Here is an 18369-nt window from a genome sequence, read left to right as displayed (position 1 = left end):
TGTGTGGCCTATTAAACTCATGAATTAAATTAGACAATCGCTTATTTTAACAATTTTCCAATATTTTCAGTTTTAGCAGTTTGATTTGTATGCACAACAAATCAATTCAGTAGCAAAAGTGTGTTCTAATACATTTGCACATGACTCATTTAAGCATCCCTAAGATGGTTGCCATGTTGTTCATGTGACTTTGGTTTCTGGCTGATAAAGATATAACAGTATGAGATACTGACACAGTATAAAAGAGTGTTCTGGGATTAGGTCATTCAAGTCTACAACTCTGTCTTGAAGACACTTGTGTCCTAAGACAACTCTTTTTTTTTTTTTTAAGCTTCTATAGTTGTGCATTGAACAAGGAAAAAGGAACCAGTGTGTGTTAGAAACTTCACAAAGCAGCTCCTAGTGTCAAAGCCTTATATTGTATCCCTTTTGTGGTGATGCTATTTGCAGGTTAGATAAACACAGTTTTTGTTTCAGGTCTCTGACGCATTCTTTTTAACCTCTGGCCAAAGATAGACATCCCATGCATTGTCTTGAGTTGGTACACAGCTGCATTCCATGATTCTCTCAATGAAGTTCGATTACAGGTATTGTCCAGTAAAAAAATACAGCCACATTGTTTTATCCTGTGGATGTACAAATACTGATATTTTTGACATGACCATTTTATTTCGAGGATAATTTATGAACAATAAAAGGGTTAAAGGCATACCTCCAAACCCCATGCTTTGAAATTGCAGTGACTGAGATTCAGTTTCACAGGAAAACATCTCTCCCTGCAGTCTGCTTTAATACGGGATTGTGATGAACTAACATACCCTGACGTCACTGAGCCTTCAGTTTCACCCATTCCATGTTTTGTAACAAGCTTGATTCACCACAGTGTGTAGATAACAAGTGCGGGTGTGTCTTATCAAACTCGTAGTAAAACCAGGAATGGATCAGATTGCTATGCAATGGGAGTCTTATTTCCAATCCTGTAAGTGCTCGTTTCTTTGCTTCATGAGAAAGCCATCAACATATATACAAGCGTTAGTTTTGTTGCCTGCCCTTAACTACAATTATCAATAAATGTGAGCTTAATGAATAATACATATTTAAAAACTAGTATACTTTTCTGCACCTCCATGAAATGGCATGACACTGATGTAATATGCCTGATACAAAGTTAGACTCCTTCTTGCTGTACCTTTGTAGACTCTATAAAATCTGTAAGTCAGTTTTTCCAAGGCTGGTTAAAGTTAGCGACAGCCAAGGATTTAAAGCGATCAAGAAAAGCGCATGCGTAGTGAAGGCGGCGCGCCGTTGGGGCTGGATTTTGAAAGGGAGAAGGGGGCTGAATTACAAACTAAGCTTGATTACAATACACGGGAATTATTTAATCAGCAATATCTGCCGTACAAGGTAAGAATGGTCTTCTTTTTAATTAAGAGTGTAGAATGCATTGCTTATTGAAATGCCGTTTTAATTTAATATTTAATGATTAATAAGTAAACAGGCATATATAAGACGAAGTATGCCATTTTCTTTCCTTTTTTTGTAAACACGTTTAAATTTTATGCGAAGAAGGAATAAAAACTGAAAAGGAGCCGAGGTCGCAGCTATATTTTTATGGGTTATGGTACAATTGAACAATGTTATTTCAGTAGTAAAATCTAAGACATAATATTTATATAGCATTCGTATATTAGTTTTAGTCTTAAAATTTCAGTTGTAACAGATCAAAATGTGTCCTGTGCTTAAACATATAGTATGGTTTTAAGTGGCAGAGCACATGATTAGTTTGTGATTTAAATTATAAGATGTATTTTAATTCACTGCATGGGCCCTGTATGGTAAGGTCCAATTACATTGATCCATTCATTTGTACTAGAACAGATCAGTCAAGCGGTTAATGGATCGTGTAGATTACGAGGTGTCGTTTATAAATAACTGGAAGCAGTGAAACAAACACAACAAAAAAACAATTCTTATTTAAAAAAAAAAAATGCAAACACGTAATATTTCCAGGCAGTTGTTTGTAATGAACTTGCAGAGGGCCTGTGTTCTGCATTGGGCCTTGATGGTGACAGGGTTCTCATCGAACGTGACTAAGTCCCGCCTTGTAACTTGTGATTGGTGCGGAGCAAAGTGGTAGCCCGACTGCCTTGGCTTTTATTGGACTGATGAAGTGCTTGTCTAAAATTTAAACAAGACTTTGCAGTTTGTGTGACCCCACGCATGTTAATTTTTGAGCTGGAGAGACATGTTGCATTATATTAGTCACTGCAGACTTGTGCTCTGACTGCTGGCTGAAGTTTTCATAGGTAAACTATCAATTGTATTGTTTTATGAAAAATAGATTTGTATCAGTACTGTTTATTGAGATGGTGGTGTTTTAACCTAAACGGCAAATAAGCATGTGTGATTCCAGCTGCTAAATCGGTATATCATTTGTTGGGTGTGATTTTATTTTTTCTCGAGTGCATGTTCAATGTTGCGTGCTGTATTATTTCTATTAGCTTACAAAAAAAAAAAAAAAAAAACATAAAGCCGTCATGATAGTATTCTTGAAACTTAACAAGGGGATATCTAGGGCTGTTGCGTGTTCGGCTTGACATGTTTCTTTAGCCGTTGTCAAATGTGGGGATGGTAAAGATCACATCCTGCTTGTCTTCATAAAGTTTGTGATGAGGAGTGTGGAAGTGGGCTGTTAGATCCGTGTAACGGAGTCATGCTGGATGTCCCGAGTGACAGGAGAAGGTAGTTGACCCCATTGCGCGGTTGAATGTGGGGAAAAAACATTCGCCATCAATAAAATATGTCCGTTTGAGACGCACCAAATGTCCCTGTTACACACGTAGATTTTTACAATTAATGTTTATAGCTGTGACGAATGGTAACATCCTTCTAATGATTTAACGATGCATTTTTAACAGCAGCATGAAAGTAGCCCACTGGCTCCACTGTGTGTGTGCAGGTACAGTAGATTATCATTGGCCACTACTGTATGAATCTGCGAGTTTATGGAAAGAGAAGGGGGTAAACGTGTTCTGATTTAATTAACTATACTTTCCTGTAATGTTTTACATGTCCTACTGTAATTTTTCATCAGCTCTGCCTTAGCCGGTGTGAACCGTAGCAAATGTGTTTGTTTTTTTTTTGCAGGTGTATAAACATGGATTTGAATGCTGCTAATTTGGAGACCCTCACGGAGTACTTGAGGAAGACTTTGGACCCAGATCCTGCGGTCAGACGACCAGGTAACCTGTCCAGGCTGCTGTAACTAAAAAGAAAAAAAGATAGCTGCTTATTATTGCAGACTTCCTACTGCTTCCACCTTGCACTCTTTCACAAGCCCTTTCTTAACCAGTATGTCATTGGTGCTGTTATATTTCTATTGTGCCACAGGGGGTGCTGTTTGTTTGGCTTTAGTAGGGAGTCATGCCTCTGTGTAATGTGCTAGATCCTGAGGATATGATTTACATTGTTTTTCAGCTGAAAAGTTCCTGGAGTCTGTGGAAGGCAATCAGAATTACCCCATACTGCTTCTAACGCTGCTTGAGAAATCACAGGACAATGTCATTAGAGTTTGCGCAGCAGTGATGTTTAAAAACTACATCAAAAGAAACTGGAGGATAGTAAGTGTTGAAGTACATTTCATTGTTTTTGTAAGGGGAGGGGGACAGACAGTTACATTACCCTGAGGCAGGCTGGTCTTCCAGTGGGTTAGACAGCAGATACTCGTGGAGAGATGAGACACTTTTCTGTACCTGAATACTGTTGGTAGACGCTGTTTCTAAAAATGCGTTTTTGGGGTTTTTTTCCAGGTGGAAGATGAACCGAACAAAATCTGTGATCTTGACAGGACGGCTATTAAAGCTAACATTGTAAATTTGATGCTTAGTAGCCCAGAGCAGATTCAGAAACAGGTATGCCATCTTCTACATGCAGTATGCTTATACAAGAATGTACAGTGACACCAATGCACTTGGCCATTATACATTTAAATGTATGGTTACCAAGACTGAGCTTGATACAAAGTGATGAGGAAGCATTGCCTTGATTTTGTTTTTATTTGTATTTTTTTTTTTTAGTTGAGTGACGCTATTAGTATTATTGGTCGTGAAGATTTCCCTCTGAAGTGGCCAGATCTTCTTACCGAGATGGTAAACCGATTTCAGAGTGGAGATTTTCACATCATTAATGGGGTGCTGCGGACAGCACATTCACTCTTTAAAAGGTACGGTTTTGACCTTATTGTCGTGCATTCAAAGCTCTTGATATAAAATGCATCTGGGGTGCATCACTATAAAAAATGAAGTGATTGCAAAATCATTCATTTATATTGGTGTTAATATTTGATAAGCTTGTCTTGGTCAGCAGCAAATGAGCAAAAAATCTCTTTTGCTTCTAGTTTTGTCAACTTTTTTGTTTTTTATTGCAGATATCGACATGAATTCAAATCAAATGAGTTGTGGACAGAAATTAAACTTGTCCTGGATACTTTTGCACAGCCGTTGACAGAACTTTTCAAGGTAGGCAACAACTCAGTTTGGTTAACAATTGGTTAAAATAACAGCAAACAAGTTTAATTGTGTGTTCTTTAATTTTGAATGGGTAGTGTTTTATATATATATATAAACTTCAATTTGAAAAGTCTTCTATAACCTCCTGTTGCGGCACATGCCTGTTTGGTTGACTCGCACATGGATGTAATGGCAAGTTTCAAGACTGGAAAGAGTGTAATGCAAACAAACTGAACTGTCAATAAGGTCTTTTTTGCTGAAGTACATTCTGGAAGGTGTTGTAAATGAATAGCAAGAATTAAAACATGATTTTGTCACGCCACTACCGCATTCAGTGTGTGAAGTCATGAATTGTGTAATAAGTTGTAATACTATTTTTCTTTTCAGGCAACTATTGAGCTTTGCCAGACCCATGCCAGTGATGTAAATGCACTGAAGATTCTCTTCTCCTCGTTGACGCTTATTGCTAAACTCTTTTACAGCTTGAACTTTCAGGTGAGACCATGTTGGGGTGGCAGGGCAGGGCTGTCATTGCATTGAAACACAGTACTGTGACATTGTTTTAATTGAAGCTAAGCATTTCAGTGTTCCCTGTCAGCTGGTATTTGATAGTGAATGCAGTGGAGCTTCATTCTTGAATGAACGTTGTCTGCCTTTCCAGAATACTTTTTAGCTTTATAGCGCGCTCTAATTACGCTTCTGTCTTTTTGATCCCCTAGGATCTGCCTGAATTCTTTGAAGATAACATGGAAACGTGGATGACAAACTTCCACAATTTACTCACCCTGGATAACAAACTGCTGCAGACCGACGTAAGCCTTTTATTTCAGAGAGCTGACTTTAAATAACTGTTCTTTTGTGGGGGGGGGGGGGTTTCTGGTAAATTTGGTGCTGAAGGTTTAGAAAGGAGAACCTCTTGCCCAGTTGCCATTAAACTTGGTCAGGACATTCTTCAGCTGAAGTTATCGCGGGTATCCAAAGAAAGGGAGAATCAGGGTCTGTTTCGCCGGTACATTCTGTCGCAGTGAACGCTTGAATTGTGTATTTCTGTCTGGTTGTTATACTCAGTCAGCTTTCCTTTGTTTATTGCAGGATGAGGAGGAGGCGGGCCTGCTGGAGTTGCTGAAATCCCAGATCTGTGACAACGCTGCCCTGTACGCTCAGAAATATGATGAGGAGTTCCAGCCCTACCTGCCTCGCTTCGTCACAGATATCTGGAACCTGCTGGTCACCACGGGGCAGGAGGTCAAGTACGACCTGGTGAGAGTCTGGCTGTGGCTTCTCTCAGTTTAGTGTACCAGGCAGAGGAAGACGCTGATATTTCTACCAAACTGCAACAAGCATTTAGCCGTTTCTTAAATGTTTAAAGCAAACTGAGACATTTGAAAAGTAAACCTCTATTAAGTAGTACATTTCGTATCTTAGCACACTCAAGCATACATTGAATGAAAACGAAGTCAGGAAGACTGTTTTATTTTATTTTTTATTTTTTGAACCCTGTAGTGGACATTTCTGTGTCACATGTGCTTATTCACATTTTTTAAATCCAGCTTTGTAAGCTAGAATTTCATGTGCAGTACAAGAAACTGAATCTAGTTACCTGCAGTAGCTTTTCTCCTTTAATACGTGCTTGGGCATTACAGGGTTAAAGAAAGCCCTCTGAAGTTTTCTTATTTAACGATAGAATATGTTTGCATGGGAAAAGAATTGTGTGTTTATATTAATTTTTTTTTCTCCCCCTCTCCTCTGTTAGCTGGTGAGCAATGCCATCCAGTTCCTGGCATCAGTCTGTGAGAGACCTCACTATAAACACCTGTTTGAAGATCAGAATACACTGACCAGCATCTGCGAGAAAGTCATTGTACCCAACATGGAGTTCAGAAGTACGTGTTCTTGTTTCCACAGTATACAGGCATATAGCGGAAATGTCCAGAGTTAGTAGATAGACATAGATTAATTAGTATTCTGTATGCTTGTCAAGTAACTCGGTGTACTCAGTGTACCGTTTAGTTTCTTAATCTGATGTTAGCTGCTGCTAGTGTAGCAGTGTTTTTGAATGCACTGCTGATATGGATTCTGCCCCCTGCTGGTGAAAGTTGCAAGCGCTAAAACTACAGTGGTTAAGTTGCTTTGTTTGGTTTGCCCCTGAAAACCAATATTTTTTTTAGTGTGTGTGTCTGTGTTTCCACAGCTGCTGATGAGGAGGCGTTTGAAGATAATTCCGAAGAGTACATCAGACGAGATCTGGAGGGTTCAGGTATTGCAACATTTACAAATACTGTGTATACATAACAAATAGAAGTCTTATCAAACCTGCATCAAAAGACCAAGTGGTAAACATTAGAATCTGTCTGTGGGGGCACGTTTGTATTGCAGATATTGACACCAGACGTAGAGCAGCCTGTGATCTTGTAAGGGGGCTTTGCAAGTTTTTCGAAGGCCCTGTGACTGCCATTTTCTCCGGCTATGTTAACTCCATGTTGACTGAGTATGCCAAGTGCCCGGGCACCAACTGGAAGCACAAAGATGCAGCCATCTACCTGGTCACCTCACTCGCCTCCAAAGCACAGACTCAGAAGGTACTGCTGCACTCCCAGCTGGGCCTGGGGCTCTTCATATTGCCTTTCATTGTTCTAATCAAACACTGAGCCTTTGAGTGTCTTTAGAAACACGAAGGCCTGTTTGATCAGTGTACACAATCAAGTGGATGCCTTTTTATAAGTGATGTTTCTTAGTTTAACTTGTTTTTTTATTTATAAGGGACGCTCTCACGGACCGTTTTTGTATAATAGCTTGTGAGTTGGCTTTATTAAACTGAACAAATTAAACACCTGACTTGATCACTATGGCTAGCAGATACCATTGGATTTGAAACAATATGATGCTTGATCAAACAAAGTTCTCTCTGGTTTTTGTTTCAGCATGGAATCACACAAGCCAATGAGTTGGTGAACCTCACAGAATTCTTTGTTAGTCACATACTGCCTGATCTGAAGTCTGCAAATGGTAAGAACAGAAATCACATGCTTTCTTCCAACACTGCAGACCTGTATGTAGATCCTGGAAGGCTAACTTCACTCAACTGCAGTGCACTTATAAAAGAAAAGATGGTCTGTTGAGTTTGGTCTTTTTATTGAAGATAGTAATAGCTGGTTTCACAGATCCTGATTACCACTACTCTTGGGCCACCTAATGTTAACTGGGTAAGGGGGGGGGGGGGGGGGGGGGTTTTGATGCAATCCAGCTCCTTCTACCGATGGTGCTGAGGTTGATCAAGTCAACTCCAAACATTTCCTGAGACCCCTAAAGAAAAGAGATGACCCCATTCCATGAAGCTTGAACTGTGAAAGCTAAGGTGTCTAAAAACCTTTAACTGTGTCTCCCTTACAGTGAACGAGTTTCCTGTGCTGAAAGCTGATGCTATCAAATACGTAATGATTTTTAGGAGTCAGGTGAGTTTTTTTTTTATTATTTTACTCCTAAGGATTTTTTTTTTTATTTAATACAAAATACAGACTACTTTTAATAGACGTCTGTGCTTTGCATCTTTATAATGAATATTTTGTTGAGTGCATATCTTCAAACTTTCTCGGTCTGAGAGGTGAATTTCAGACCTTAAGCACAGCTGCAGTCTGTCCTTGTAGCCGTAAGGTTCATTGTGTTGCGTACCCTTGCTTTCCCTTTCAGCTTCCCAAAGAACAGCTCCTTGTGGCGATTCCTCTTCTAATTGCCCTCCTCCAGGCAGAAAGCATTGTGGCTCATACATACGCAGCACATGCCCTGGAGAGACTCTTCACAATGAGGGGTCCAAACAACACCACGCTGTGAGTGCACACCGCTTCACTGGAGATTGGCTTTAAACTGCCTCGTGCTGTGAACATCAAAAAGAATTGATCCATTTCGTTCTTTTTTAATAACTCTTAATTGTTCTATTTCTACAAACTTGCTTTTTCTGTTCTAATTTTACAATTAAAACCACATTTTATTTTATCTCCATTTATTTTTTAAATCAAGTTAAATATTTTAATTGTTCATTTTTGTGTGCTTTGGGATCCTTGTGATGAATTGTAGTGACTTATCAAATCAAAGTAATTGATTGACTCTGCACATGAAAGCTGATCAGTATTGACGTGGTGCAGCAGTCAAGTTTTATATGCTTTTGCTTGAAACAAACGTGAATTTGTCGTGATTGTGGATATTTCCCTCCTGTAGAATCACGGCTGCAGAAATGGCCCCGTTCACTGAGCAGCTGCTGCTCCACCTATTCAAAGCTCTGTCAATGCCGGGCTCTTCTGAAAACGAGTACATCATGAAAGGTAGGATTGCCTGTTTGTGATCCTCATGTGTATCTGAGGGGTGTTAGGAAAGGTGGCAAGGGAGGCATTTCACACACTTGCAATACAACACAAAGCAGTATTCTGTCTTCATATGTGGTATGCTGATGCCTTCTAGTATCTTCTCCATTAAACTCTATTGTTGTCCTGTGAAAATTAAGTGTTCCTGCCTCATTGTTTTAATCTCTGGGCATGTAGTGATATAGACTTTTGTTTTACAAAGTGGGGGTCGCGACCCAAATATAGGTCAAGGCAAGGTTTCTGATGGGTCACCAAACAATCTAAAAATTGACGTTCAGTGCACAGTAAGATTGTTTCACTGTAACTTTATGCTTCTAAAAATAATTTAGCATAACTCATTAGCTGTAATTATGTAAACAATGTATTTATCACCAGCCTTCTGCTTTTAAACATGAACCAGAAATGAAAGTATAAGAGGACTTTGTGGTTACTTGTGATTTTGAAAACTGTTGTTAAAATGGATTCGAAACGAAAAAATGGCTAATCCTACTTGCAGCTCAAAGAAACAAAAAAAAATGCGCTCCTGCGCTCCATTTAAATTACCTACCTTCTGTGTGGCATCAATACTTTCTACACTGAAGCTCTGGCCTGTAAGAATGTCTGAACTTCATGATTAGGGGTCTACCTAAATTGCGGTTTCACGGAAATTGTGAAATTGGGGGGTTACCACGAAATTCACCTCCTTTTAGGAGCGGATGCATACAAACATGTATGGAGGGGAGGAAACCTGGTTTAAATGAATTACTGCACAACGCAAGCGATGCAAACTGCATATCTTCCTTCTGTAGAATCCCTTTTTTATTCCTTCACCGTCTTGTGTGCATTGCACTTAAGCAAAAAACAAAGAAAAAACGTCCACAAATGACCTTTACAAAAAAAATTCTCCAAAGTGGTTAACGTTGTTGTTTACTATTCAAATGACCTCAAAGTTTTAATCAGCCTATCGGTGCGTCTTTACCTCTTTTCTGTGACCTGTACTGTACAGTAGGGGGTGGGACAAAAAGTTGGTGCTGTATTGTTTTGATTTAGGATGCTAAAATCTAGTTTTCAGCAATGGAGGTAAAATAGAAATGGATGACAAAGCAAAACAAAGTATATTTTGACTGATCATTTCAAGATATTTCCCAAAGAAAGTGTACATGCAGATGGAGGTAATTGTTTTGCATATCTTAATGTGTCTGGAGAAAATACGATCGATCACCGTTTAGCTTCAGAATCACATATTATACAAGGCTACTACAGAGGCTGCTGAACAGAACGTAAAATAAACAGCTTTCAGAAACCAAACTGGAAAGTCAGAACGGACAAAGTGTTCCTGTCAGTACAGTTCAATCAGTACTGCACGGTCTAGCACAGCCACCTCGCCTCAACCTGCTGCTCACTTTTTCACAGTTGGAATTTTAGACCCGAATAGGTACGTTTTCTTTGTTTTGACTCGGTACTAATAAAATAAATAACTGGATGGGGCAAATAATATGACAACGAATGTGCTGCATACATTGCCTTTATTAAAGCATGCCAGTTACCCTTGGGTAGAGTTTTGGGGCTGTTTGTAATCTATTTCCACATCTGTATAACTTGGCAAAGTTTTGCCTTAACTTCTGACCAATTCAGTGGATGCAGAACATGCAGCCTCAGTGTATGGGTAAGTCAACTGCACAGGGATGCTGCATGCGTGCCTTTTAACAAATGACACCACTCTGTTTTAGTAAGGAAGCAAGCACCACTATTTTTAGGCTTTATAGTGTTCTGAAATACTGTCTACTTAGGTTTATTTAATGTTTAATAAGATCCTCAATGTCCCCGAAATCCTAATTTTATTCTGCAACCTTGGGAAAAATTTGTAAATTTACCGTGATTTAAGTAGACCCCTATTCATGATGCTTTAAATGCAGCAGTTAAGGTTGTGAACTATTAAAACTAGTGCTTTAAGTACACGTTTTTCCTGTGGGAAGATGCTGAATTGTCTATTTTGAGCTTCGAGAAGAGGTGCTTTCGCTGGCATACCTTGCATATGTATTCAGTCACCTAAACAAACATAATTTAGCAATGCAGGGAAAAGGTAATATGTTTGAGCAGCACTGCAGAATTGAGGCATTCCATGTAAAGCTGCAACTGTGGCAGAAATGAATGACAGAAGGCTGTTATGAAATGTTCCCACTTCATTCTGAATTGATTGGAAAGAATGAGGAGTTTGTCACCCCCCCACGTAGCCTCTTGTGCGAAAGATACTTATCAGAAGTACAGGCTTTATTAATCTTGTTTCATCGCTGCAAACATTTGCTTGTCGCAGTGCGTCTGGTGTGTAACAGTCTTTAGTTGATGCACAGCGATTTTTCCACCTTTCAGTCAAGTTCCATTCACAATGTTATCCAGTAAAAGTGAAGGATTTCACTCCTACATTGTGTTAACCACTGGCGATCTAGAGATCTTTTTCACATTCTATTTTTACTTCATGTCAAACTTCTTTGTTCACTAATCTCTTCTGTGGTGATGATACAGTCGTGTTCATACTTGTGAAATAAAGGCTAAAACAAAAAGCCGATTTTGCAGGACAATGCCAAATTTGAAGTTTTGGTAAATTGAAACATGTCGACATTCTACTTCACAGCTATTATGAGAAGCTTCTCCCTCCTTCAGGAATCCATTGTTCCCTATATCTCTACCCTCATCAGCCAGCTAACACAGAAACTTCTCTTGGTCAGCAAGGTAAAGAACATTTGCAGTTTTAAGTGCCCAAATTAGCTTTACATCTTCATTTAACTCTGTGCAGGTGGTCCTTTACCACTCAGCTATCATACACATTTTCAAATAGAAAGTAGTTGATTTAGTCTAATTTTCTTTGTATACACACTTTTACGTCAGTTTAATTACACTTGTTTTTAATGCATCGAGATATTGTTTATGTGAATCTGGAAGATCAAGATGTTGTATATGTGAATCTGCAAGATCAGTTAATGTTTAGGATGTTATGCTACTTGGGATTTTCTTTTGTTTGCCAGTTTTAAACATTTGAAAGCTTTGAGATTAATCCTCTCGCTTCCAGCAGTGTCCAAGGTTACTTTCTGTTGGCCAGACCTTCTGTATGTGGCACACAGTGATTACGCTGATGAATTTAGCTTTTATTCGGCTCTATTTCTTGAACCTATTGCAGTCAGGCCCAACATGGCCTACTTTTTTTGCAGTAAACCCGATTTTTGGCTTGGTTATTCAAGAACCCATCCGAAATCGTTTCTTTGTCTCTTTCTCCAGAACCCCAGCAAGCCGCACTTTAACCATTACCTGTTTGAGTCTCTGTGCCTGTCTGTGAGAATAACCTGCAAGGCCAACCCAGCAACTGTGAGCAGCTTTGAGGAGGCGCTGTTCCCTGTGTTCACAGAGATCCTGCAGAATGATGTGCAGGGTATGCTCTTTACAGCGAATTGAATCAAAGACAGGTTTTTGTCATAGTAATACTGTGGAATAAGATCAGGTTACAAAAGTTGAGTGAAATGGATTTATAGATTTTCAACGAGACATTCAATCCAAGTTAATATAACCTGGTACACTGTAGCTGACTAGACTTTATTTTTAGCAAGTTTGTATTTTTTTTTTTTGTGTTGCAGAATCCTACAAACAGCTGTAATCCAAATACAGTAGCAGCACAGATAGAGTGGTTTGGAAACTGGAAAAAACAAGACCTTGACACACTTTAGCACTGTTGTGCATCTTCTGATTGTGTTTCATGTTATAAACAAAGTGGTGTTTTTTTTTTTTTTTTCTTTCAGAGTTTGTTCCCTACGTCTTCCAAGTGATGTCCCTGCTGTTGGAGATGCACACCACCAGCATCCCTCCCACCTACATGGCACTCTTCCCTCACCTCCTGCAGCCAGTTCTGTGGGAGCGCACAGGCAACATCCCCCCACTGGTCAGGCTGCTGCAAGCATACCTACAGAAAGGGGGCACCAGCATCGCCACTACAGCTGCTGACAAGATTGTAAGACATGGTTTATGTGCTCCACTCATAGGAAGAAATATTTTCTTGGAAGGGAACTGAGTTTACTGGTTTACACAGCAGGATAGCCTGGAGAGGAGACATGTTTGCAGCAACATGAATTGCTTTTAAAGGCTAGCTTATTATAGACCCTTTTAAGAAACCCTTGTTTTAAGGTTTAGTTCATGTATTTTTATTATTTCAGCCTGGCTTGCTGGGAGTGTTCCAGAAGCTGATTGCATCTAAAGCGAATGACCACCAAGGCTTCTATCTGCTCAACAGCATCATCGAACACATGCCACCGTGAGTAAAACAGAACATCGTTCTTAATAAGGCGACTTCAAAGCACACTGTATATTTTACACTTTTTAGTACATACTAGGTTGACGGCGTAGTTAATGAAGCAAATCTTTAAAGTAAGCTGATGTGTGCTTTTTTTTTTTTTGTTTTAATGTGTTTGTATCAGAGATTCTATCAACCAGTACAAGAAGCAGGTCTTCATTCTGCTGTTCCAGAGACTGCAGAGTTCGAAAACCACCAAGTTCATCAAAAGTGAGTTCAGGGACGAAATCCATTCAGCTGTGTGTGTTTGAAGACAGAAACAAAAACCGAGTTCTTTAAATGTCCAATGTAATTGTGGATTTGCATTGCACTTTACTAAGTAGTAAAATGTGACACACACACAGGGGATAGAATAGACACATGTAAACCAATACCGTACTGGATGAATTATTGCTGCTACTGCACTAGCTGTATTTAGACGATTCAGTAAATACTATATTTTAAAATTCTGTTGGCATGGTATTCCTGGTGACTAGTTGCCGAGATTTGCATATTGAGCGAATTCTTTCATCCTATTTCTATTCTAGGTTTCCTGGTGTTTATAAATCTCCACACTGTCAAATATGGAGCCATAGCAACACAAGAAATCTTTGACAGCATACAACCCAAGTAAGTGCTTCTGACCTGTAGATGCCGATATAAAATACTTCGTTTGGACTGGATACCGTGACCCAACTGAGAATGCTCTTGACTGTTATGCAGGATGTTTGGCATGGTGCTGGAGAAGATTGTTATCCCAGAGGTACAGAAAGTGTCGGGGCCAGTTGAAAAGAAGATCTGTGCTGTGGGGATTACTAAAATACTGACCGAATGCCCTTCCATGATGGATACAGATTATACAAAACTCTGGTAACGCTTTTCTTGATATTTAAAGTCAGCATTGTTCCCCTTTATGGTGGAGACAGCAAATGTACATTTAAAAAAAAAAAAAAAAGAAAATTCTTATGCAAATAATATATGCTACATCTCCCTGTTGCAAGTTGGTATTAGTCACAGTGGGCAGGACAGCAGAGTGATAAGTTTAAAGGAATAACTATTGGGCCATGCTGTAGAGGTGACACAAATTGGCTATTTCATAGTTGGGAAGAAAATGGGGTATTTTTTTTCTTTTAGTAATGAAATGATTATCAAAGAGGCTTTCAAGACCTTTGCAGTTGGTGATTTATTTGTATCTTTTCCTTTCTTGCCTGTTGATCTAGGTCCCCCTTGCTGCAAGCTCTGATTGGTTTCTTTGAGCTTCCTGAAGATGACAGCATCCCAGATGACGAGCACTTCATTGATATTGAAGATACTCCTGGTTACCAGACTGCTTTCTCCCAGCTGGCCTTCGCTGGGAAGAAAGAACACGACCCCATCGGTGACTCTGTCAGCAATCCCAAGATCCTCCTGGCACAGTCGCTGCACAAACTGTCCACAGCATGCCCAGGAAGGGTAGGTTATAAAGAGCTGCATTTACACTCAGGACACATGCTTTTACTGACACTTTCAGGGGGTTCCTGTGGTTTGTAACTTTACCTATGGTGTATTGTTCCTGAGTCACCCTGTATAGAGAGAGAGGGTTTGTACACTAGTCTGGAAAAAGGTATGGAAAAATGCCAAACTGATTTCAGGGGCTTGAAAAACCATGTCTGTTATGAAAAAGTCTGGAATTTTACTAATATCACAGGGGAATGAAAATAATTCAGCGATTTATATTTTATTAATAATTGATCTTGAAAGCGGATCTGCACTTCAAGCGGCAACAGTCTAAGCAGTTTACTAACTATATTGCTTGCGACCAAATCCCGTGAGGATTGCCCCGTGTAACACCCCTGACAACGTCCCGACAACTCGAGCAATCCTGTCCAGTCAGCGCACTGGTATATGTCACGTGACTTTCTGCTCCAGTGAAACGACGGGTAAAATGGACACTACGACAGCCAAGGTATATACATTTATATTGAAGGCTTAAACATTTAGTCTGGAATTACAAGCTAGTGTACTCTGCTCACCAAGATTCAAATTTTATTATCTTGTTACCTTTATTTCCCAAGAAAAAAATGTAGCATGTTAACATCGCCTTTTTCATTTCTTTAATGTGATTAATAAAATGTACCGGTAATTGTATTTTAAGTGTGTGGTGCTTGCTTAAAGTACCGGGTGCAGCAACACTGTCAGCTGAGTGTAGATACAGGCCTTCATTATACGATGAAATACTGATTTAAAAAAAAAAAGAATAATTGTCAAACTGCTGCTGATGTTGGCTCATACAGCTCTAAATTAGGAACCAAGATTTAAATTAACATTTGCAATTGAAACAAAACAAACTTTGATGCGCTTTTTGTTTGTTTGTTTGTTTGTTTGTTTGTTTTGGAGGGGGTGGGTGGGGGCGGTTTGTATTGTGTTCTTCAACTAATAGGATATCGCTAGAATACTGGATGCAGCATGTCACAAATAGGTACTGTACCTGTAGTTCTTCTTTTTATTCAGTCTCACTGCTATTATTTTCAGTGGTAGTAGTGACATACTGTAATAGTAAAGAAAATCAAAGAATAAAAATAGTACTAATATAATATACGACACGTGCGCAACCCTTTGCAGTCCATTTATTAAGCACTTGTCAGGTCCAATTTTATTTTCGCATGCACTGTTTATTTTACAGGCACTGTAAATTTTCAGAGTTAAACAGGTTTAAAAGGCATCGCAGAAGGAGCTATCTCCTTTGTTTATGACCGTGTTATCTCTATAGTGCATGGGGCTATGAGATAGGCCCCTTTTTGTTGTGTGTTTTTTTTTTTTGTATTTTCGGCTCCTGTCAGTCTCACTTGGCCGTTGAAAGGTTTTCTCTGCTCTTTCTGAGAAGAAATGACTAGAGGCCTGTGTTTGATGACTTTTTGATGTCGAACAAGAAAGGGAAAATTGTAATATCGGACCTGGTCTGACATAGGACCGCAAAGAGTTAATATATAATGCGTACATTTATTTCATTTGTTATTTTTCACCTCCCATAGTGTTCAACATTTTAAGAGGGTAGAAAAAACTTTGGATCAGAATCCAATATCATCCCTTACAAAAAAGTAATATACTGCAAGTATACCTGCGCCCAAATTGTCTGGTTTTAGTATACTGTGGCATGCACGGGGGAAGGCAGCAGCAGGATTGGTAGGTGATGCAATCACACACACAAATATAAGCCCGCTATCTGGTCCTTGCAAACGAGCCAGCTGCTTTGTACAGCGGTATCAGTGCTATGCTTTAGTGTGAGAGGTCCCAGGTTCGTGCCCGCCCTGCACCTGTGTGTGGATTGCCTCGCCCTGTGTGATGTGCCTGTCTGCGTTTTTAACCTATTTCACTATTGGTGTCAGTAGTGGAGTCGGGTACCCCGGTACGCACTTGTCGGACTGTAGCCTGGTGGGCAAGACCGGGGCAGACTTGAGGCTGGCAGTGCAGAGTGTAGTGTGCATGGGGGTGGGCAGCAGCAGGGCTGGCAGGTGACGTAATCACCCACAGAGACATAAGCCTGATATATGCTCCTTGCAAAGGAGCCGACTCTTATGTACAGCGGTATCGGCGCTATGCTTTAGCGCTAGAAGACCTGGGTTCGCACCCTCCCTCCACCTGTGTGTGGATTGCCTCGCCCTGTGTGATGCGCCTGCCTGCATTAACCAAGATCACTACAATACTATTGGTTCCCATTTTGGCAGAATTATACTTGCAGTATACAACTTTTTATATTTTTGTAAATCATGCAATGTCAGATTCTGACAAATACTTTCAGGAAACCAGGTGCAACTTATGCTCTGGATCAAAAAGCTGTAATGCTCTTCCGCTATGTGGATAGCTATCGAAAAACTAGTAGAAATGAACTAAAACAAGTATGGGGGGGGGGAATGGAAGTCTGGAAAAAGTATGGAATTTAGATGTTGAAAAAGTATGTGAACCCTGTAGAGAGAATACCCATGGATATGTGGAGGCACCTGTTCTTAACGGCATACTATTTTACTAAACATTGAACCAAATACATGCTGTTTTATGAGGATGTTAATTTCTCTTGCAGGTTGTTTATTGTAAACCATTAAGATTACTGTAAATGTCAGTCTACTACTTTTTAGTTGGTGTATAACAATTTAACAGGTTCAAAAAAGGTTTATTCTTAAGTGTAGGTTCACTTTTGTTTTTGTTTGGTCTCGTTAGGTACCATCCATGCTGAGCACCAGCTTGAATGCCGAAGCACTGCAATATCTACAAGGTTATCTCCAAGCTGCAGCCGTACAGCTGGTCTAAAAACAAGCCATTCAAGCCACTGCAGACGTGCTCTTGGAACAAGAGCTGATCTGGAGGAGACCCGGCTCCATTTATAGATTGACAAATACTATTGCTGTCATGGTAAACATCTCCATATACCCTGTTAATACAACCATTAACTGTTTCACCAGATGCTGGTCTTGTCAGAAAGCAGTACAAGTTAAAAATAAAAGTTATGTTCAATCTTTTAGAATTTTAACTCTAATGTATACCAAAAAGACTCCTAAAATTCTAAAAAAAAAAAAAAAAAAAAAAAAAAAAAAAAAATGATTGAATTGACCAAGTTTAAAAGAAATGGTCTACAAAGTTTACAAACTGGACTCTGGAGGTTCTGTGTTTTGTGGAATTGGTTTGAAGCGGCTTGCATTGTGAAGTTGACATTTTAAAAGAATGCTGATGTGCTAGTGTTCAGACAGCTAATTTTGTTAATATTTTAACAATGATTTCTTTGGAAGGGAATGTAAGAGTCCAGTCCTGGCTGTCACTGATGGAGTTAAGGGTTGAAATGGAGATCCCATTTAGCCACAGGCCATGCTCTGGATTTGCACATGCTCCTGTCAGTCACCAGTTCATTTGTTTTGCAGTGCGTTCATGCTAGTTCGGGAGGCTTTGCGTTCCTGTTGGGTAAGCACTGGTTGTAGAGAAGTAACATGTATCTAACTTGAACTGGCTCGTCATTTCAATGGCAGTGCTTCTAAACGTTCTGTATCCCTGTCTCGTGTCTATTTATGTTGTGTCTACGTTTTTGTGTTTTTGTTTTGTTTGTTTTTTTGCTGTTTTTGATCCAAATCTGAATAAATAAAAATCACTTGTGTAAAAAGCTTGTAATTTCATTTTTTTTCCCTAGGAAATAGGAAAAAAAAAAAAGATTTCTTGCAGGAGTTTCAGTCCTAAAGATCCACAGACC

At 39.5% G+C, this 18369-nt stretch overlaps 1 protein-coding gene across 2 annotated transcripts; it reads left to right on the top strand.

Annotated features, from left to right (window-relative positions):
• The first annotated feature begins 1301 nt into the window (after positions 1–1301).
• LOC121319218 (exportin-2-like) lies at positions 1302–18265 on the top strand. 2 transcript variants are annotated; one of them, XM_041256420.1, is made up of 25 exons: positions 1302–1404; positions 3148–3242; positions 3478–3620; positions 3810–3911; positions 4077–4222; positions 4427–4517; positions 4896–5003; positions 5228–5320; positions 5601–5768; positions 6262–6391; positions 6700–6765; positions 6885–7087; positions 7430–7514; positions 7899–7960; positions 8196–8332; positions 8721–8824; positions 11475–11572; positions 12116–12266; positions 12631–12839; positions 13042–13139; positions 13303–13388; positions 13706–13787; positions 13881–14027; positions 14378–14609; positions 17352–18265. In XM_041256420.1, the coding sequence occupies exons 2-25, from the start codon at positions 3158–3160 to the stop codon at positions 17439–17441; spliced, it is 2916 nt and encodes a 971-aa protein (XP_041112354.1). In that variant the 5' UTR covers positions 1302–1404; positions 3148–3157; the 3' UTR covers positions 17442–18265. The 2 variants fall into 2 exon arrangements, with proteins under 2 accessions (XP_041112354.1, XP_041112355.1); XM_041256421.1 differs by lacking the exon at positions 1302–1404 and adding an exon at positions 2209–2306.
• Positions 18266–18369: the final 104 nt, after the last annotated feature.

The sequence above is a fragment of the Polyodon spathula genome, chromosome 8, assembly GCF_017654505.1.
Source record: "Polyodon spathula isolate WHYD16114869_AA chromosome 8, ASM1765450v1, whole genome shotgun sequence".
Lineage (NCBI taxonomy): Eukaryota > Metazoa > Chordata > Actinopteri > Acipenseriformes > Polyodontidae > Polyodon > Polyodon spathula.
The sequence above is the reverse complement of the archived record's forward strand: the minus strand, read 5'-3'. Positions and strand labels throughout refer to the sequence as shown.

What these genes read in the sequence shown, in the direction of transcription:
- LOC121319218 (XM_041256420.1), top strand. Translation starts at nt 3,158, where the DNA reads ATGGATTTGAATGCTGCTAATTTGGAGACCCTCACGGAGTACTTGAGG. An exon ending in CGTTGACAGAACTTTTCAAG is followed by an intron (nt 4,518 to 4,895) that starts GTAGGCAACAAC and finishes TTTTCTTTTCAG; the next exon opens with GCAACTATTGAGCTTTGCCA. An exon ending in ACCCAACATGGAGTTCAGAA is followed by an intron (nt 6,392 to 6,699) that starts GTACGTGTTCTT and finishes GTGTTTCCACAG; the next exon opens with CTGCTGATGAGGAGGCGTTT.